This window comes from Neolamprologus multifasciatus, chromosome 7 (genome assembly GCF_963576455.1).
Source record: "Neolamprologus multifasciatus chromosome 7, fNeoMul1.2, whole genome shotgun sequence".
NCBI classification, from domain to species: domain Eukaryota; kingdom Metazoa; phylum Chordata; class Actinopteri; order Cichliformes; family Cichlidae; genus Neolamprologus; species Neolamprologus multifasciatus.
In genome coordinates, this window is record NC_140445.1 from 4,569,409 (window position 1) to 4,590,061 (window position 20,653).

General features: G+C 39.3%; 1 protein-coding gene and 1 long non-coding RNA gene across 3 annotated transcripts in view; one reads left to right on the forward strand and one right to left on the reverse strand.

Annotated features, from left to right (window-relative positions):
- The window catches only part of LOC146513543 (uncharacterized), a 543,433-nt gene that overhangs the window by 153,658 nt on the left and 369,122 nt on the right, over positions 1–20,653 (reverse strand). The window lies entirely within an intron of this gene.
- The window catches only part of smpd3 (sphingomyelin phosphodiesterase 3), a 111,712-nt gene that overhangs the window by 43,000 nt on the left and 48,059 nt on the right, over positions 1–20,653 (forward strand). For both annotated transcript variants that reach the window (XM_085166809.1, XM_085166810.1), the window contains 3 exons: positions 2,846–3,539; positions 8,721–8,963; positions 9,050–10,007. In XM_085166809.1, the coding sequence (XP_085022935.1) occupies positions 3,238–3,539; positions 8,721–8,963; positions 9,050–10,007 (1,503 nt within the window). In that variant the 5' untranslated portion in view covers positions 2,846–3,237. The remainder of the gene's footprint in view (positions 1–2,845; positions 3,540–8,720; positions 8,964–9,049; positions 10,008–20,653) is intronic.

Genomic DNA, 20,653 nt, shown 5'->3' on the forward strand with positions numbered 1-20,653 from the left:
AGTGAGAATTGAAGTGTGGACTTCCACATGTTAGACTTAAAGACAGTCAGTAAAACACTGCCATCATATGCCCCTTATGCCCACTGGTGAGTCAGCAGGTCATCTCTTTACATCTTTTCAGGTCAACCATCGCAGCAGGAAGTCAGCAAGTAGTAGCACAGGCAGCTCCTCTGTCATAATACGAATCATTACAGTATACAAAGGTTTCGACCCTACACAAGAAGATTACAAGGATGGAGGAGGTGGTAATTCTGGGAGAGATGTCCTATTCAGAGAATGAGCCTGTCTGACAAAAGAGCTTCATTTGGGGAGAAAATAGTAGACAGTGGTGACAAACAGCTCCCACAGACATGTTTTGCTGGAAAGTCTTCTATCCTAAATAGATTTTAAAAAGCAGACCCTTGACAAAAAGAAAGATGAATATGTGACCTGTGGAGATGTGATTATACAGTCCAAATACAGAATGAAACGTTTCATTCATTTGGTGAGCTTTGTCAGAATTGCTTTACCTACTTTCTGCTTTAATATGGATTGTGAGTATAATATGCACGCAGCATTTCTCCACGGTTACAGCAAGTTTATAGTTGTCTTGTTGCACAGCAAATGAGACAAGGTTCATTCAAAAGCATGGGTTGTTCCACTGCCCTTCTCTGCTGGGCATATGATGTTACACCAAGGTCAGCACTCTCTTTGTCTTCCTAAACTCGCCTGTTGACATGAATGAATTAATCTAGTCATTACTTATTCATGTCGGTGGGATTGATTCTCTTCCCTCTGTTCCCTATGCTGATATTAAAGTTGGTTAAAAAGCATTTAGGGTTGGAGTTTCTGGTTAAGTCATCTGCGGGCAGGAAGAACGACGTGGTTAATGTCCTTTCCTTTGTGATACCTTTTGTAACAATTACTGATTCCACGACGAGCTGTTTCCACAGCCCTTCTCCTATTTAAACATAGACTTTAAATTATTTAAACACTGCAGGCTAAAAAGTGGATTTGTGTGTGCTCGTGCACTAAGAAATCTCTTTGTTTCAGCTTCAGGAGCTTTGTAGTCGTTAATATCATCGTATCTTTCAACTCTTTAGTTTATATAATATTTATGCTCTGAGAAATACTCAAATGCAAGTCAGGTTATCTTTTCAGAATCAAACACAACACTTTTAAGTGGACCTGTTACTGCAGCACTGCTGACAATGAAAGTGGGCCAGACCCAGTGTTGGTCAAGTTACTTGAAAAAAGTAATCAGTAACTAATTACTGATTACTTCCCCTAGTAATCCCATTACTTTAATGATTACTTATTTTCAAAAGTAATTAATTACTTAGTTACTTAGTTACTTTTTAAAAACACGATTTACAACCTGAATAGGTGATAAAGTGATAGATCTTTCAGCCCAATTCTACTTTTTCTGCATAATCCATCATACAAAATGTAATCAAATGGAAAAGTCTCTTTTTAAAACTTGTTTTATTAGTTTTAATCTTTTAACTTTATGCATCAAGCAAAAATGTAATTATATGCAAAATTCTCTGACTTGAAGACATTAGTTTAACATTTAAACCTATTTTCTGCACATTCCAGCACATAAAATAAAATATTTTTTGTGTTTACACTCACTCTTTCAAATAGATGCAAGTAAAACACAGCAGAAAATAAATAAAGTCAAAGACTCAGCGGTCCTGTTGCTCTATTTTCACCTGTAAAGCAGGAGTGGGGTAGGTGGAGGTTTACCTTTAGAATCCGCGAGTTTCTCTGTGAGTTTCCCATTACGTCGTAGCTACTCGGTGCTTGCTCAGAAGTTTAGGGTTTTTTTTCGCTGTAAAAAGAAGTTTTCTTCCCACGCACAACGGACACTAATGTTTTTGTCACTTTTTATGGAATCAAACTCAAAGTAAGGTCAGTACTTCCACGCTTTAAACGCTGCACGCTCATACTCTCTCCCGCACTCGATATATGATCCATTGTTGATCTGCACACAGCTGTTGTCACGAACGTCGCACTCGCTTACGTCACTGTCATGAGACATTTTCGCAAAAAAAAAAATCACGGTTTTAGTAACGCAGTAACGCAGCGTTCCTACGGGAAAGTAACGGTAATCTAATTACCGTTTTTGCAATAGTAATCCCTTACTTTACTCGTTACTTGAAAAAAGTAATCGGATTACAGTAACGTGTTACAAGTGACGCGTTACTGCCCATCTCTGGCCAGACCTGAGATAAACCTTATTAAACTTGCAGGCGAGTGACTGAAACAGCTACCAGTGAGAATGACAAATGCCACTGATTGGCTCATGACGTGGTAGTAAATACATAAAGTTGTTTTCTAGGTAACTAGAATGTCCGTAAGCGACCTGCGGTAGCTTCAAAGTGATGTCCGATAAACAAATCACTTCCAGTGTAGATGCAACATAAGTGTAAGCAGGCTACAAAGTCAAGTTTAGCTGCCATCCATGCAAATCAGCTGATTTTAGTGCCAACCCACATCAGCCGATTGCTCCTTCTGCACATCCAACTGACTATCTCGTGCACCCCAGTAGTATGACCACAGTCTGATCAACTGCTTGTCTTCTGAAATAGCTTTAAAAAAATACATCCTATAATGTGTTGTTGTCAGGAGTATGTCGTACTCGCTGTCATACATTATTATTTCTTCTTGTAAGACGAGACAAACTACAGTAAATAATTTTGCCTGTAGCTTACAAGCCTCTGTGGGGATGCGCTGTTATTATGCAATTACAGTCATTCTGACATGCATGAGTTTCACTCCCAGTGGAAACTGTGGAAACTGATCCCCTGCTTCTTTTTCCTTCTCTCCCGCCTTTCCTCTATCGATGTGCTTCTTTCTTCAGGTTTGGAGGAAATGCTGATGTTGAGTGGATACCCCCTGCAGAGGTGGTTTGAGTCCTCGCAATCATAGATCCGTCATCAAGGGAATAGCTTTCATCATGACAACTGCCTACCTCGAGACTGCGCTCCTTGACCCCTCCTGTGGAGGGTGTAATTACTGAGGGAGGGGCAGCGAGACTGAGATAAGCTTTCCTGTGAAGATAGAAATCATCCAAACCATGTAGTGTTCCTTTCTCCAAGGAATGGGGGAGGGTCTACATTTGAGTCTGATCTTTTTTCATTTATTTCTGCTTATGTAATTAGTGGAAAAGATTTTGTGATTGATTATAGTGTATGTGGGCGTGGACGGTGAGGAGAAAGTGACAGACAGAAAGAGAGAGAAAGAAGGAAAGAGATGGTCCTCCACATCACCCCGTATTCCAGTGCCTGTCTGCACTTCTTGGATGGCTTGTCGTGGAGCCTGGTGTTTCCCTGCTACTGGTTCCTGGACCGGCTCCTGGCGTCCTGTGTGGCCACCTCGCTGGAGAAGCGACAGCGCTCCCAGGATCCCTGCTCCTTCCTCACGTTATGCGTGCTGATCGCCGCACCCCTTTACCTGCTCCTCCTCCTCGCCTCCTTGCCCTTTGCTCTGCTGGGCTTCATCATCTGGGCTCCCCTGCAGGCAATCCGCCAGCCCTACCTGTACACCTACTGCAGGTTGGTGCCAACCCGGCTAGATTATTTATTACTGCTGCTGTTTCTGTGAATTTACAGGCTCTGAAAAAGTATTTTTACCAAACTTGATTTAAACATTTAAATGTTTCAGATCATTAATCACATCCTAATAGACAAAGTTACCCAAACAAGTACATAGTACAGTTTTTAGATGATTTCATTTATTAAAGGAAAAAAAAACGCTATCCAACCTTACCTAGCCCTATGTAAAAAAAATAATTGGAATAGTGGTGAAGGAGTGGCTGGCCTAGCAAAACTACTCCAAGAGTGAAGGTTTCATAGTGGCCTGGCCAAATTGAGATGCTTTGGCATGACCTTAAACAGGTCCACAGAGATATGAAAGACTTATTTGAACTTATTACAAATGCTTAATACTAGTTCTCGCTGCCAAGGGTGGCATAACCAGTTATTAGATTTAGGTGGAATTACTTTTTCACATAGGTCCAGGTAGGTTGGGTAGTTTTTTTCCATTAATAAATCAAATCATCATTTAAAAAACGCCTTTTTTATTTACTTCTGTTTTATATTTTATTTGTTTAATCTGAAACATGTAAGTGTGACAAAACTGCAAAAATGCTTTTTCACAGCACTGTACATAATATCTGATTTTGTAAGGATGTAGTGTCTTTTACTTTAAACCATGGCTATTCAACTAAGAAGTTAGTTGGGCCAGATTTTCAAACAGAGGAGTTTATCTGGGCCAGATATTTTTTTGCAGCCAGTAAGCAGCAGATCATGATCAATTTCAAACCCACACAACTGTATTGAAAAACAAGTAATTTTTTTATTCCTTTCCCCCCTGTAAATCTGGTGACCTCTCAAAAATGCACACCGAAAGGTCCATTTATTTAAAAAAAAAAAAAAAAAAGGGAAGTATAACTAACTATTTTTTTTGCACATTTGAAATAATAATAACAATAATAATAATAATAATAATACTTTTCCTGCCGTGAATGGAGCCCCATCTGTCACAGGTTTACAGACACGCTTCATATCCAGACCATTTTCCTCAAAAAGAGCTGAGATCTTCTCAAACATTATTTCGCCAGCTGTGTGTCCCTCTAACGGTAGTAAGCCGAGCAATTTTCCATCCAAAAAACAGACATATATGCACAACTGTGCATTATCAGTTCTGTCTGTGAACCCATCTCCTGCTATAGACATTAAATCAGTTTTCTTCAGGTCATCTAACAGCATTTCAAACTCGTCTGACGCCAGAACTTCACAGAACTTCAACTCGATGAATATTTGAACTGTCTGACAGGGGTACGTTTTTAATAGCAGATGTCACACTTACTTTAATTTTTTTGTCACTTATTACGGCATCCACCACGGCCAGCATGCAGAATTTCACTGTTTCAGAATCTTCGGCAAGAATCAAACACGAAGGGAAGCTGCTGCAGCTCTCTCTTGGGCTGTACAGGACCCTCACCATGGTAGTACAATTCCAGTTGTAAGATTATTAAACTCGCAATTAAACTGTACTTGCTGTTGTCACATCATACATTACAACGATAGTTTAATATATTTACATTACGGTGCATTGTGGGTTAAATATTGCTAGGCTACTAGGATTGTTGCATTCACAGTCTACACTACGCTGTAGGAATTTTTAATTTTTTTAAATTAATTAATGAATTTTTTGCGTTTTCTGTGTTTCTGCCAGGACCACAGGCAGGGCCACTCGCAGGTTGCTTCTGGGCCGCATGTGGCCCGCGGGCCGCCATTTGAATAGGCTTGCTTTAGACCATCTTTAGACAGTATTATGTAGAGTGACCTGACTGTTTTAAGGTAACACAATCTGAATAACCTCTTTTCCTGCTTAAGGTTTCTACAGGCGAGGAGTGCAGACCTACAGCCAACCATGTAGGCATTTCTTTGTCCTTGCAGTGGTTCAGTTTAAAGATGACTGGATGAACGCACTTTATACCGGTTTACACATTTTAGACTGGCTTTCAACTAAACTGTGAACGAAAATGAGGCCCTGGATCAATGTAACGTGAAAAATGGGCCGAGCAGTTGTAGAGTCATGCTTCATTTTTTATCTAAAGAGCCAGTTGTTCACAAGGGTTGGATATTTCAAGAAGGAGAAAATGAAGTCATTATCTTGTGTAAATAGTTTGCTCGTGGGTCTGCTTTCCAGCTGCAAGACTCCATCGGCTCTCAGTGGGTGTTTTGTTATTCAAACACCCACCAAAGTGGCAACCCGCCATAACCACAAAATGGGAAATACAGTATTTAGCTCTGTTTGCTGTGGGACAGCAGCACGGTCTTCCTATAATTAGCAGTTTAGAGATGGCAAATGTAAAATGTGAGTTTCTAGTATTTTAAGTATTGTTTCAACAGTCACCTAGTAACAGTTTATTATTCATGGATAATGTCTTTAAAAAGGTAAAAAGCACCGATGGCAGTAGAGTTCAGGGCCAGAAGCATAAAGAGGGGGTAGAGTAGAAATGGTCGAGTGAAAATAGAAAATGTAATACATAGCATGTGTACATCACATAATAATCATTTGAGAGTAAAACAGATAAAAAAACAAAAAACAGACAGTTTGCTATGATGTGTGCATGTCTGCTTTTATTCCTAAACCCTCTATAATTACAATCACACTATTATTATGAGAAGGGCTAAAAGTTGTAAGGCCCGGTTGCACCTTGCGGGGTACACTGACATAACTGTTTGATCCAGTTTATTTTTCTCCACAGAGATGGTAAAAAGAAAATTGGATAACACGACATCCTAAGAACTTACTGAATTTATGTATAGCTTTGTTATTCTTGATATGCTGCAAAAACATCTCACATAATGAATGTATTTGTATTTCATGCTACTGACAACTCCTGAAAGATTTCTGCATGAAAACAAGTTTGTCTCAACAGTATTTTCATAACACTCATCAAAGACTAGGCTCAATTCAACATTTCATTGCATCAAAGTATACAGCACCAAGTTTGGATGGCTAGATGTGTCCAAACTTTGGACTGGTAGTGTAGTAGTATTATTATAACCCCATCTCACCAGCAAAGGGTTTCAAAATACAACAACAAAAAATAATCTACTTAAATCCAACTTAGATGCACTACTCTGCACTATATAACAGAGTTAGATATGATCAAGAAAAGTTTATTCTACCAATTAACAAATAAACAGTTTGGCACAATGTGAGGAAATATGTTCAGTAACTAAACTTTTTGTCTTAATTTCCTATTATTTGATGAGTTTTTCCCCCCCCCAGGAAGAACCCGTTTAAGAAGAAGATGTGAATCCAATTTTTTTATCTGTTTCTGGTCTGTTTGGTTGTTTTAGGTTTTCTTAGTTTTACTCGTAGCCAACATTGTTGATTATGTTGTGGCGAATCCACTTAGCCAAAAAAATGGATCGGACATCAGTTGTAGAAACGATAGTCTTTATATAAGGCTTCAAAAAGGGGAATGTACAACAAATAAACTTCTCGACATCAAAGCAACATATAATGGCTTTCTTTGCTAGCTAAAACCCAGAGTAACTTTCGTCTACCACGAAGGATTCTGGGAAACGCAGTTTTCTAATGAAAACACCTGTTAAATGCTCCCCTTTAGCAGAAAATTAAATCTATAATTAACAGCTCTCACTAAACATGTGAATAACACTTAAATCACTTACAAAATAACCAAAACGCTGTTATCAAACAATAAACTGCTATAAAGTTACAACAGATTGTGAGCCTTCAGTTCTTGTTAGTTTAAGTTACTGATTGTGTTTATGGAGCTCATGTGCACTGTGGCACTTTTGTCTTACATGAACATTCAAGATTAGGGTTAAGGTTCATTTGTGTCCTTGTTTCAGTTTCATTGCTTTAATTTGGCAGCTAATTGTCTCTGTGTGGTACACTGTCTCGCTTTGTTCCATTGTCTAGACTTCCTTCAGCTGTGTCTCATTACCCTTTGGTTTCCACCCTCCCAGTTACCCTTACTGTGAATAAACAGTCCAATGTTTCCACTCAGTCTTTCTCTTAGTGTCTCTGTTGCTTCTCTGTTCTTGTCTGCTCCTTTCCTGCTGTTTCTTTTCTTGTGGATCTTTACATGTCTGGACATCGCATCAACCTAATAAAAGTTGTGTTTGCAGCTCAGTTAGTTTGCTTTTAGCATCTGTGTTCAGGTCTTCACTGATATGCTCCCACAAACTAATGACACCAGCTGTGCTTTAGGCACCAAAACTACCTGGTCTGGGTTAAATAGATCACTTTTAAAATGTTGATCGCGTTAGAATAAAACTTAGTATCATGGAGTCAACTACTACAGCTCAGTTCAGATAGTGTATGATCTCAAAACGTCAGGTGTTTAAGTGGCATACACCATAGGTTTTTAGACAGTAGACGGTTTTTGTAGCTTTGCCTCTGCCTACAAGTGGATCAGAATCACTACTGTTTATTTTAGCAAAGTCTGAAGTGTAGAGAGCTTTATACTTTGCACAGGTTCAGCTATCTGCTGCAAATCTCGTCAGATGTTGCCTCACAGTCCGAATGGATATTATGCAAAACAAACCCAAAAGTTTCTCAAGGCAAATAAATTGGATATTCTTGACAAGTTAGCCAACTGATCAGAACTCAACAGAGAAGCTTTACAGTTACTGAAGAAAAAACTAAAGTAAATGGTTCAGGTTCTGAAATTATTTATTTTATTATTTATTTATTAAATTCACTGTGCTTGTGCACAGATACAAAATTTAAAAAACTGTTTTAATACCCAAATACAAATGGATATGTCTATGTAGACACATCTCTTTAAGTGACAGAAATGTAATCTATTTCTTTAGACTACATTACTGATATAATAAGGTTAATAAGCAGAAACCTCAAAACTGCTCAGCAGCTAATTGCTTTGAGAGATTCTGCTTAAAAAAGTATTTGCATTTGATTAGCTTCTTTATGGCTATAAGATCCTGTGTTTGAAGCATCTGGATTTCTTTAATATTGCTCAGAGTTAGATGACCAGTATGATATTACTCTCAATGAGTGTAGGCTCAAGATGAAGGTAGAATAAAATGGTTCTCTAAGTATATCTTTTGAAAAAAGAAATCTGGGAAAAATTCTTCTTTTAAAAAAATGCTTTTGCTTCTAATGCCCTATTTTTCTTCTGGTATTATATTTGCATTTAAAGGTGGGGTTTTTTCTGTCTTGTCTAGGCCAGACAAACACCAGGCTGAACAAGGTCAAGCAGGTGCTGGGATTGGGGAATGGAGGCCACAAGGCAGAAGCTTCTGTTTCTGCAGTGCCAATGTTTGCCTTCTGCCTGACTCCCTAGCAAGGTTTAACAACCTGTCAGACACCCACCGGAGAGCACGGGAGGTAGGGAAGAGGATCCGCAATGGTGCCAGCCGACCTCAGATTAAAATCTACATTGACTCACCTACCAACACTTCTATCAGGTATGACGAGATCAATCCAAACTTCCCTCTGCACTTATCTGCAGTAAATGCCTCTATGTTCATATTGTTTCTGTTATGTTTATCAGTGCGGCGTCCTTCAGCAGCCTTGCCACAGGTTTCCGCCGTACCTCATCGTTGGACCAACGTCCAGACCAAACACACACAACCAATGGCCCAGCCGACACCGAAACTGAACCTGCCACCGAGTGCCCGATTCACCCCTCAGGTGCCACTGACTGCCCCGTTCACCCCTCTGTGAATGACCAGGGCTCTGCTGAATGCCCTGTGCACCCTGATGGGGCAGACACTACAGCAGAATGCCCTCTCCACCAAGGGGGGGCTAAAAGCAGCTCAGACTGTCCCATTCACACCTCAGGGGAGGCTCCAGACTGCCCCGTGCATTCCACAGTAGCTCAGAGTGCTCCTGGTCATCATGACTGTCCCATGCATGGGGATGGGACCCAGCCAAAACCCGCAACAGACTGTCCGCTTCACACCTCAGGGGTTCAAATTAGCATCAGCGCTCCAGAGCCGGACCCCCAGGAAGAGGAGGCGGAGACAGGGAACCACCGGCCTGGAGAGCACGGCGGGGCAGACACGGGCAGCATGACTGCTTCTCGTGAGTCCCTTGCTCGCTACCATGGAAGTGATGGCGGGATAGGGATATCCTCCAACAATACTCTCTCTCATGTCCCGCGCACATCAATATTCAAGCGCCCAGGTCGAAAACGCCGCCACGGAGATGAAACATTCGACCATGAGATCTCTGCCTTTTTCCCTGCCAACTTGGATTTCCTGGCTCTACAGGAGGTATTTGACCATGGATCGACTACTAGACTACGGCGCCAGCTGCATCGCTATTTTCCCTACGTCCTGAGCGATGTTGGGCGGTATGGCTGGAAAGGCTGCTGCTCCAGGTTCAAATTCCTGAACAGTGGGCTCATGCTGGCAAGCCGCTACCCAATCCTGGATGCACGATACGAGTGCTACCCCAATGGCAGAGGGGAAGATGCACTGGCGGCCAAGGGGGCGCTGTTTGCCAAGGTTTGACTTCATTATCTCTCTCTTTTTCTGCTTTGTTGTTACTGTTATGAGGCACAGGTTTCTCTTTAGTCGGTCGGTGAAGTAGCAGATTTTCAGCTTCAGAGTCGTGACCACTGGTTTGGTTTCTGAGAGGACGGTTTACTCTTCAAGAGATCCTCTAATATTTCATGTATTTGACCTTTCTTGAAATGCTTTTCACTTCCCTTTGAGGACATTTAGACTCCTTCCAGGAGGCAGAACATTTGGTTTTAGGTGTTATTATCAGCAGCATTCAAGAGTTCTTTTAGTTGGCTAAATGCATCAGGATAAAAGCAGAACCCACCAGCTGATCATTTTGTTGTCACTATCTTACAAATTAGTCTTTGATTCTAATAAGGTATTATCGGGAGTTCATCAGAACTGGCTTATCCACCACCAGTATAGCAAACACAAGCTCAATATTTAAAAAAAAGAGGATTGCTGAGCAGTGTTGGTCAAGTTACTTGAAAAAAGTAATCAGTAACTAATTACTGATTACTTCCCCTAAAAAGTAATCCTGTTACTTTACTGATTACCAATTTTCAAAAGTAATTACTTACTTAGTTACTTTTTAAAAACACGATTTACAACCTGAATAGGTGATAAAGTGATAGATCTTTCAGCCCAATTCTACTTTTTCTGCATAATCCATCATACAAAATGTAATCAAATGGAAAAGTCTCTTTTTTTAAACTTGTTTTATCAGTTTTAATCTTTTAACTTTATGCATCAAGTAAAAATTTAATTATATGCACCATTCTCAGACTGGAAGAAATTAGTTTAACATTTAAACCTATTTTCTGCACATTCCAGCACATAAAATAAAATATTTTTTGTGTTTACACTCAGTCTTTCAAATAGATGCAAGTAAAACACAGCAGAAAATAAATAAAGTCAAAGACTAGCGGTCCTGTTGCTCTATTTTCACCTGTAAAGCAGGAGTGAGGTAGGCGGAGGTTTACCCTGGTGCAGGTGTGCCGCGGCGGTCAGTGGAAGAATCCGCGAGTTTCTCTGTGAATTTGCGCACTCGGTGCTTGTTTGGGGGTTTTTTTCGCTGTAAAAAGAAGTTTTCTTCCCACGCACAACGGACACTAATGTTTTTGTCACTTTTTATGGAATCAAACTCAAAGTAAGGTCAGTACTTCCACGCTTTAAACGCTGCACGCTCATACTCTCTCCCGCACTCGATATATTATCCATTGTTGATCTGCACACAGCTGTTGTCAGGAAGGTTGCACTTGCTTACATCATTGTCATGAGACACTCTCGCATAACGCAGTAACGCAGGTTCCTACAGGAAAGTAACGGTAATCTAATTTTGCGATAGTAATCCCTTACTTTAAAAAAAGTAATCAGAAACGCGTTACTGCCCATCTCTGTTGCTGAGGATAAAATCATGTAACATGTTTATTCTTGGAGCAATTTGGCAAGCAAAATAGGCCAAAGTAAATCAACTCCAAGTCTCCATCAGGGTCTATTTTGCTTGCTGAACTCCTCCAAGAATAAACTTCATACATATTTTTATCCTGAACAGTGCCGCAGCAATCCTCTTTTTCTCTGATTGGGAGTCTTAGAATCTCTCCACCTCTTTTCCTGGAATCATTTTCCCACCCACATAGCATTTCTTTTGCATCTGAGCTGAAATTCACTTGCGGACCTAATATTTCTCGCAGCAAAGACGTGTCTCCGCTCTGACAACTGCTTGGCGCTACTTCAGCTGTAATCCTGTCATCACTGATGCTGCTCTGGGACTTTGGCATGGCAGTAATTGAATCTGCCCATTAAGTCCATTTAAACTAAATTAACTTATTATACATTTGTGAAAGAGAGTGTGAAAGAAGGCCAGAGAATCAGATCTAAAATGACCTGTCGGCTGTGTACATTAATTATAGATCTCAGTATTGTGGCATCGTAGCGATTGTATGGGGAACATTTTTTTAAATGCTTCTATTATTCTTCCAGGTGTAACAAGCTTTGCATAACCCATGTGTGATGCAACTCTCACACGTTTTCTACAAATTTGCAACAATGCTGCACTGAGGTAGAAAACACAAATTAAAGCACTTGCTAAATGCATTTGCTGACACCCACACTCATTCACACATCTGTCACGGTGATGAGTGAATGCACCGCAGTAATTAGTGATCACTCACAGCCTTTCCTCATCGATCACTGTAGTGTCGACAAAAAGGCGTCACATGCTTTCGAGATTTTGTTTTCTTTTTTATTAATGTTTGTTGAAGAATTATCATAATGTTTGTTTTTCAGTGAAGATATGATAACGATAAGCATAATGGCTTTGGTAATTAACGAGAGAAAGCATTGTTTACAAATGTAATCACATTTTTTATGTGTTGGTAATTTAATACAATTACCAATCACTGTGGGCTGCACTTGTATAATTGTATGAATTCTTTTGCAATTACTGAGTCTTTCCAGATTCTGATTTTGCATAGTTTTACATAGTTTTGCATAGGTTTTAAGGGGCGTTTAATATGAAATCAAAAACAGTTGAGTCAGTAGGCAATCGAGAACATAAAAAGCAAAGATGTATTGATTGCAAACAATTATAAAATGTAACAAACAGATATGGATAATATAAAAAATTCTAAATAGAAAATTGGCCAAATGCTAAAACCCGCATCCTAGCAAGCAAATAAAACATACAACCTTTGTTCTTCTATTTTTTTGTTTGTTTTATTGGCTGATATCATTAGTTTTTACATGATAATGGATTTGCTATCAGCAAAGCCTGTAAAGCCTCATCTGCTGAGATTACTTATTGCCAAAATGTGAGAAAGAACAACAATACACTCTACAATTTTATACTCCGTTAGGACTGCAGTTATTATGCTCATTTTCAGTTAACATGCATAATGTGTTTCCAATTAACCTGCATTTGAATGTATAAAATATAGAAATTAATTTTCCACTGTGAAAAATCTATATGTCAAAACACAAGGACAAGTTTTTGAGGATGACTTGTGATAAAAATAATAATAATAATAATAATCTCACATCAAAAAGAAATTTATTCCATTACGTTATTTTACCAGAAAGTTCCACTGAGATCAACTCCTGTGATGGCACACCTGTCAATCAAACTGCCACATCTTCAACTAAGGCTACGTCCACACGTACCCGGGTATTTTTGAAAACGCAGATTTTTCTATGCGTCTGCACCTTTCGTCCACACGTAAACGGCGTTTTCGGTCACTGAAAACGGAGATTTTTAAAAACTCCGGCCAGGGTGGATATTTTCTAAAACTCCGTTTTTGCATTTACGTGTGGACGAGAAAACGTAGAAAACGCAGCGTCAAAGGTGTGCGCCTTTTTTGACGTCACACTGTGCGCCACGTTATTGTTTCGGTGAAATGAATTTCTACAACACTGTTACTGTTACTTGTTCTCTCTGCAGTGTTTAAATGCTTACATATACACACACAGTTACTGTCCCTCCACACATACAACTCGGTTCTGCTTCTATGCCCCAGCTTTGTTTACTATTTCCCACCGAGGCTTCTAGACTTCTGATTGGCCAACATTTCTGCACGGTTAGGAATATATCGCCACCTGCTGCTTTAGCATGTTCCTAGCAGCGTTTTCCTTCATTTCTGCCTTTACGTGTGGACAGGATTATTTTTTAAAATGAAAACGGAAAATCTCAGTTTTCAAAAATACCCGTGTACGTGTGGACGTAGCCTCAGTTTAAAAAAAAAAAAAAATCACCCCACTCAGAGTTTTTATGAGGGGCGAAACTATGCAAGAGAGGCCAAACTTGTATCTTTCCCAGGCTGCAAACAAGCTTCCTGATGCTGTAAATCGGGACATGTTTGAAGGTCTTTTGGAGCCACCCTCAGATGGGATTTTTGCCACTTCTGCAAAGATTCATTTTTCAGCTCTGTTGCTTGCCCTGTGGTTTAAACTCAGCGGAGCATTTAAGATTCAAAGTTCTTTCCCTCCATTACTATTCGAGGATGTATGTGTGAGAATGACTTCATCATCAGCATAAAGGCATAGTTTTGCTTTAATATCTTTACTCAAGTCATTTATAAAAAAACTGAAAAAAAAAACACTGCTGCAAATGGAAGCCTGCAAAATGCCGTCATATCTGGCACAGCTGTTTATGATCAGAATGAGTGCAGTTGATTGGTTTGCTCAGCTGCCTGTTGATGTGTCTGCTCGGTGGCTCGGGAAACAGGTCAGCACTGCGCTGAATGGGCTGCATTGCAGTGGGACATTGCCTTTGCTAATATTTGTTTCTGTAGTGCACTTTATTGCATTGCACATTATTTATGGGGAGTTGTTTCACCTCCCAACAGAGCGCCCATGATTCTGTCGACTCCTTTCATCTACTCCATAAGTGCAAAGTTGGAGAGTCCATTAGGCAGCAGCTAATAAGACATTACATGACTATGTGTTCTCTTAATGCATACATGCAAGAGCAGGAAGTCGTATGGGTTTATGACATGGTTACTAATGTACTAATACGAGCACATGACGAGCGATCGGGTTGCTATAGTAGCTGCTGATGTCCTTCCTTTGTTTTGGCGTTATAAATTTTTCTTGCACTGTAGTCTTTTTTTATTCTGTATCATAACCAAACACACAGAATGTTGGGAGAGAAAAGGCAGTACAACAGTCAGGTGCATATGTGGCATTTTTTGTGTGCATGTTTGTGATGTTGTGTGTTGTGAGTGTGTGAATTCATTAATCAGCCTCATACTGTAACTATCAGGGGTCTGGATCTGATCCAGTTCCCGGGTCTGCTTTATGTGGCCCGATGCTACCTGGATGTATTTGTTTATGTCCACCTGTGCACTTACATCTGCAAGATCTAATAAAGACACATGCTGTCACAGCTTGCATACTGACAGTCGCATCCTGTTAGTCCTGCTGCCTGCTGACTGTCGCTGCAGCTTACAAGCTGCCTTCACATTCCTGTTTCACCACCTCAGTGCACAGGAGGTCACTCCAGGTCTCATGACAAGCTGGCTGTTAGCCAGCTAGCAGGCGTTGTACTCGCGGCAAGCTGCTAACAAAAAACAAACAATAATAAACCACATTGTTGTAAATCCCATGGATTCACTTTAGGAACTGTGCCGTGTCTGAAGTACCAAAAAATAGACAATCTAAAAATATCTGCTGCACTAAAAGCAGCCCATCGATGGAGGGAAATTACCTTGGATTGTTTTTGTTTGTTTTTTTATTATTATTGATTAGTTTTATGGATATTGTTGTGATACACCCCCTGCTTCACCCTCCAATAGCAAAATGCGACTTTTAAACAGCAATCGCAATTTATAGTAACCTCTTTCTATATTGAATAAAAAAGAATAAAAGTAAAGTACCTGGTGAATTCATAATTGGCCCAAGACGCCAGGAAACATCCCTTACCTGAGAACCCTTTTTATTGTTTTATTTACCCAGTGAATTCAGGCTTTAACTTTGGACAGTTGCATCTATGAGAAATATTCTTGCTCATTTTTTGCTCGGGGTTTGGGAACATCCAAGTTTGTAAATGTGGGAACTTGAGAACGAAGCAACGTAGGAGCTTCAAATTGGTGCATCTACTAAAAGTCTCAGATGAGTTTGAATCTTAGTTATCTTGATCTCAAGGTCAAAGGTCAAGTGTCTGAAAATGTTGTGAATGCTCTAACTTTCACGAGGTCACGTAGGATTTTTGAAATTCATGACCATAGATGCATGCAGTAGTTTTGCATCTAGAAAGCATATGTCCCCAGATGTATGAGTAATGGATGGAAACCATTTTCACTGAATTATAAAATAAACCAAAACATAGGCTATTTAAACTACTGCAACCAAAGAATGAAATGAAATGAAAAGCATGAAAAAATTATTAAAATATAACAAAAAATTTATTCTTCCTTACTTTTTTTTCCTGTTTGCAGTGAGAAAGAAACTTAATCAGTAAAAAACAGGACAAAAACAAACTGACCGTCACAGTTTCAGAGCTTCTGTTGGGAAACTTGTAACCTGCTGTGGAGATGACGTGCACGCTCCGTTTTGCGCAACTACTTATAAATCCCGGTAGCACTGCAACCACGTGAACTAGCGCAAAAAAATTTTCTGCATATGAAACCGGAGAAGTTGTACTTACATCTTGTGCCATCAGCTTGTCCTAGGTCACAGTTTCCTTCCACACTTGCAGCAACAAAAACATAATATTCCAGAAACACGCTTTGCCGATCCGATCAGCTGTTCATAACACTTCCTAGTTGGAATAGACGTCAGCGTGAACTATCGCATGACCTGCCCGAAACCGGAAGTGATGTCATTTTCGCGGAAATGTAGTTTTTTTTTTACCATCAGGGCCTTATGAGCCTATACTGGTGTTTTTAAAAGTTATCTTTGACTTTATGACTTATACTTAGGACTCATATTGCACTGCTGGAAATAGTTTATTTTGATGCATATGCTGCTTTCTTGCAAATTTACACTATAACATTTATTTTCGTTTTTCCTGCAGTATATAAAAATTGGTGTATTTCAAAAATAAAAGACACTCAAAATAAATTTCCTGTGGTGGGAAACTATTTTGTGCAACTTTTTTGTATTTACAGTTTTGAGGGATAAGCCTCTTAAATTTCTCTAACTAGAAATATATGTTAAAAAAACTAAAACGATTTTCAATTTTTTTGTAGTTTATTGCACTTTTTTTGCAAGTTATGTAATTACTATGCACTTAATGCAGACATATTATTAAAATCTGGGCTGTAATGGTTGTATTGATGTATAGCAACTTGAAATGCTCCCAAAAATGGCTCCACAGCATGTAAAAATATAATATAAGCTCTGGCGGACTTGGTTCTATGGTAGGTCTTAAAGGGTTAAGATAAAGAATATGTTGCCAGTTAAAACCTCTCCTATCATCAGCTATATCAGAATACATACTAATTAGGACTTGTTATTACGATCAGTGTGGGTAACCAAATCACATTTTGCTGTTTCCCGTCCTCGCAGCCTGTCTGTCTCTCAGGCTGCTGCAGGCTTTGATGTGCCTGCTGTTTAATCCTCGCACTTCTCCTTCCTCCAGACATCTTGGCAGCTTTCCAAAGCAGAATCTTGTTGGTAACCTTCGCTTCCCCTCCACGAACCTTTGGCCATTCTCATTCATTACTACTCAACACTGCAGCTCATTTCGCCGCTGGCTGGGACGCATCTCATTAGGCGCACATCATTTGATCTACCTGATGTTCACACTGCGTTTCTCCAAACACATTATCGTGTTTCTTTCATATCCAACAAAAAGCAGGATGCTAAGTCTGAAGTCTTTCTTAAACAGGGGATTCTTAGCATCTCTGCTTTTTGCATTTTCTGAGGCTTGATACTAAACTCTTGTTATTCTTGGGCTTCTACACTTTATTTTCCTCACATTTTCTGTCAGTCAAAACATTGTGGGCAGTGCAGTAACACCGTCTACCATAAATATCCAGAAGTGATGTGTCGGTCGCGAACGAAATGGCTCTTAGAGCCGGATCTTTGACATGAACGACGCAAGCCGGCTCCTTATTGGGAGCCATGTTTTTTTTTTCCTTCTCTCACTCTCTCTCTCGCACTTTTTTCCGCTTCACTCCGCACACGAGCCTTGTGCTTTGCGCTGAGCAGAGGGGGGAGGGGCGGTAGTTACAGTCGCAGTAGCACAGGAACAGAGCGGAGAGAGAGAGAAAGAGCCAGGGATCCACAACTATTTTCAATTGCAGATGATACAGGATTCAGAAGGTTTATTCATGCAGACCCATATGACAGAGAATATGCATGTTCTTTTTGTTTTCATATTTTAATTTATATTTAACCCTGGAGAACCCATGGGGTCAAATTTGACCCCATGGGTTCTCCAGGGTTAATTATATTGTGGTTTGCAGTGTTTTGTGTTGTTTCACTTTAAATTTGTTTAAAAGGAAAAAGCTGAAAATTTAAATAGTTAAAAGTTGAAATGTGAATAGTGAATAAATAAAAGTATATTTACGGTGGCTCCTAGAGACAAAGCACGTAAAAACTCCAAAACACATAAAAACTCAAAACACGTACAAAACACAACAGAAGTGCTCCAGGATGCTAGGGCGCAGTGTTGAGCTTTTGTTACCTAGAAGCTACACAAGCCAGGAAGTACCAACGACCGGATTTGGTGTGTGGTAGCAACAGGTAAATTAATGGGTTTTTTTTAAATTATTTGAATATATATGAGTGCTTGTGTATAAATACACAAACAATACACACATGCTTTCAATTGTGTAATTTAAGTGATCTAGGTAGTTCTGTTTTGAAGTTCAGTTCATGCTAGAAATGTGTTTTGGAGTTTGTACGTGTTTTGTCTCTAGGGGCCACCGCATATATTCATATATAAACATATATAAATAAAACCACTTTTTTTTACATTAGTAATTCCTTTTGTGCTTAATTTTATATTATTGTTAATAATAAATTAATTAAAGCAACAAAACAACCTGAAGACCCAGATCAGAGCCGAAAGAGACGGTTCTCTAAAAAGAGCCGGAAATCCCATCACTAATATCCACAGCTCGGGTTTCCCTATTTTTCATTTATAGGTGTTGTATTTCCTAGAGCTACTTTGCTTGTAGCCGGGCGGTCTTTATTTTTCATCATGTCACTGGCTGCAAGATAAGCACATCAGTTTTTCTGTCTTCTATATGTCTGAACATGTGAAACCTTCCAGTCAGCTCATCCTTGCCAAGTCAAGTGGTTTTATTGTTATTCTACCATGTGCAGTTGTACAGTACACAGTGAAATGAGACAATCTTCCTCCAAGACCATGGTGCTACACATAACAGACTATCAACGAAAGTGTAATGTGCAAAAACTGCAACAAAACAAAGACAACGCAACACCAGACAGAACAGAACGATACAGACACACGACAGTGCAATAGAAAGACTATATAAATAACACACAATATAAGACATTCAGCTGCTAAATACTGTGTTTACTTTAACCTCCTAGGACCTATGTGGACATCACATTTTGGGTTGCCTAGACCAAAATACTAAATTTTGCTCTACAAATGCCTGATATCCACTTAAGGGGATGTTATTCTGCCACTGTCCTACCAAATTTAAAACGAATGTCCTCATATGTGGATCTAATTTTTCAAAGAAACAAAAGTACAGTATCAAATCAAATCAAGTAAAAATTAAAAAAAAATCTTAATTGTAATTCTTTGTTTTTACATTCATCAGGTCCCAATCAGCTCAAATAGCAAAGAGAAATTTAAAATGCATGAAAGAGTTCGGAGGTTAAAGTCCTTTTGATTGTTTCAAACATTGACTTTTAAGCAAACTGATATCGTTTTTGTTCTGCATGCAAGTTGTTACAGGTTAAATAATATGTTTTAAATATTTTTAATGGTTTTATTTTTAGTAAAGCTGATAAATAAGAAATTATTGCGAATAATTGGTTTGCGGGAGTTTTCTCATACTATGTTTGTGAAAATACTGCAAAAACACCAACACTTTGCATAAAAACTTTAAAATCAGTTTTTAATAAATTAAACAGTTTATTCAAATTATTTTAGAATCAAAAGTGGAATTATTGTCATTTCTCAGCGTCAGTAAGCTTAATTTAATAATATATTTACAAAGCACGCCATCACACTTCAGACTAATGACTAAATCTAAATTCTTTTAACTTACATTTTAAGGTAACAGGCATACCTACGTTTAAACAGTGTTGGGGAGTAAGGGAATACATGTACCGTCGTTACGTATTTAAAATACAAAATATGAGTAACTGTATTCCGTTACAGTTACCGTTTAAAAAGGTGGTATTTACAATACAGTTACTTTGTTGAAATAAATGGATTACACGGCGGTACTTCCCTGTTTCATATTGTGGCGGCTCAGGACTGTTTGGGTTTTGTTTGACAGCTACGTTCTGTTGTTCCAGGCGGCAGCGTTACGGTTGCCATGGTTACAGGGTGACGCTCTCTCTCGAGGCCTTTCTGTTGTTGTTGTGCTAAGCTAATAGGCAGAATGCTACAGGCATAGCTCTAAAGAATGTAGCATCATAGGCAGTGTAGTCCGTGCTGCAGGGAGAATGGACTGCCATACATGTTATGTGTCTGTGAGCGAGGGAGGGAGAAAAAGGAAAAGTACGAGCTGTCATCGAGCAAAAACGGGAGCTGGAAGCATGTAAATATAATAATAACCACTGCAGCCAAGAAGAGTGCCTGACGAGCCCAGTTGTAAGTAAGCTATTAAGACTCGACTGTACACCGTGTTCGTGTTTTCCTCCAAAAACAATAAGTTCTGTTGGAGCAGCCTTTCAACGCCTCTCTCTGTCTCTCGCTAGCAAAGTGACCCAGACAACAAAGTAAAGCTATTTTTCAGCTACGAGCCCGACACAGAACCCACCGTATTAGCCAGAGGTCCCTTTACTACGGTTCGGAGCCGCGGACCTTCAGTAACAGTAATAAATCACAGCAATAGTACATTCACGTAGTTGTAAACAGCATGATAATATATTAAGTAATCCAAAGTATTCAGAATACGTTACTCTCATTGAGTAACGAAACGGAATACGTTACAGAATACATTTTGGGGCATGTAATCTGTAATCTGTAATGGAATACATTTTAAAAGTAACCTTCC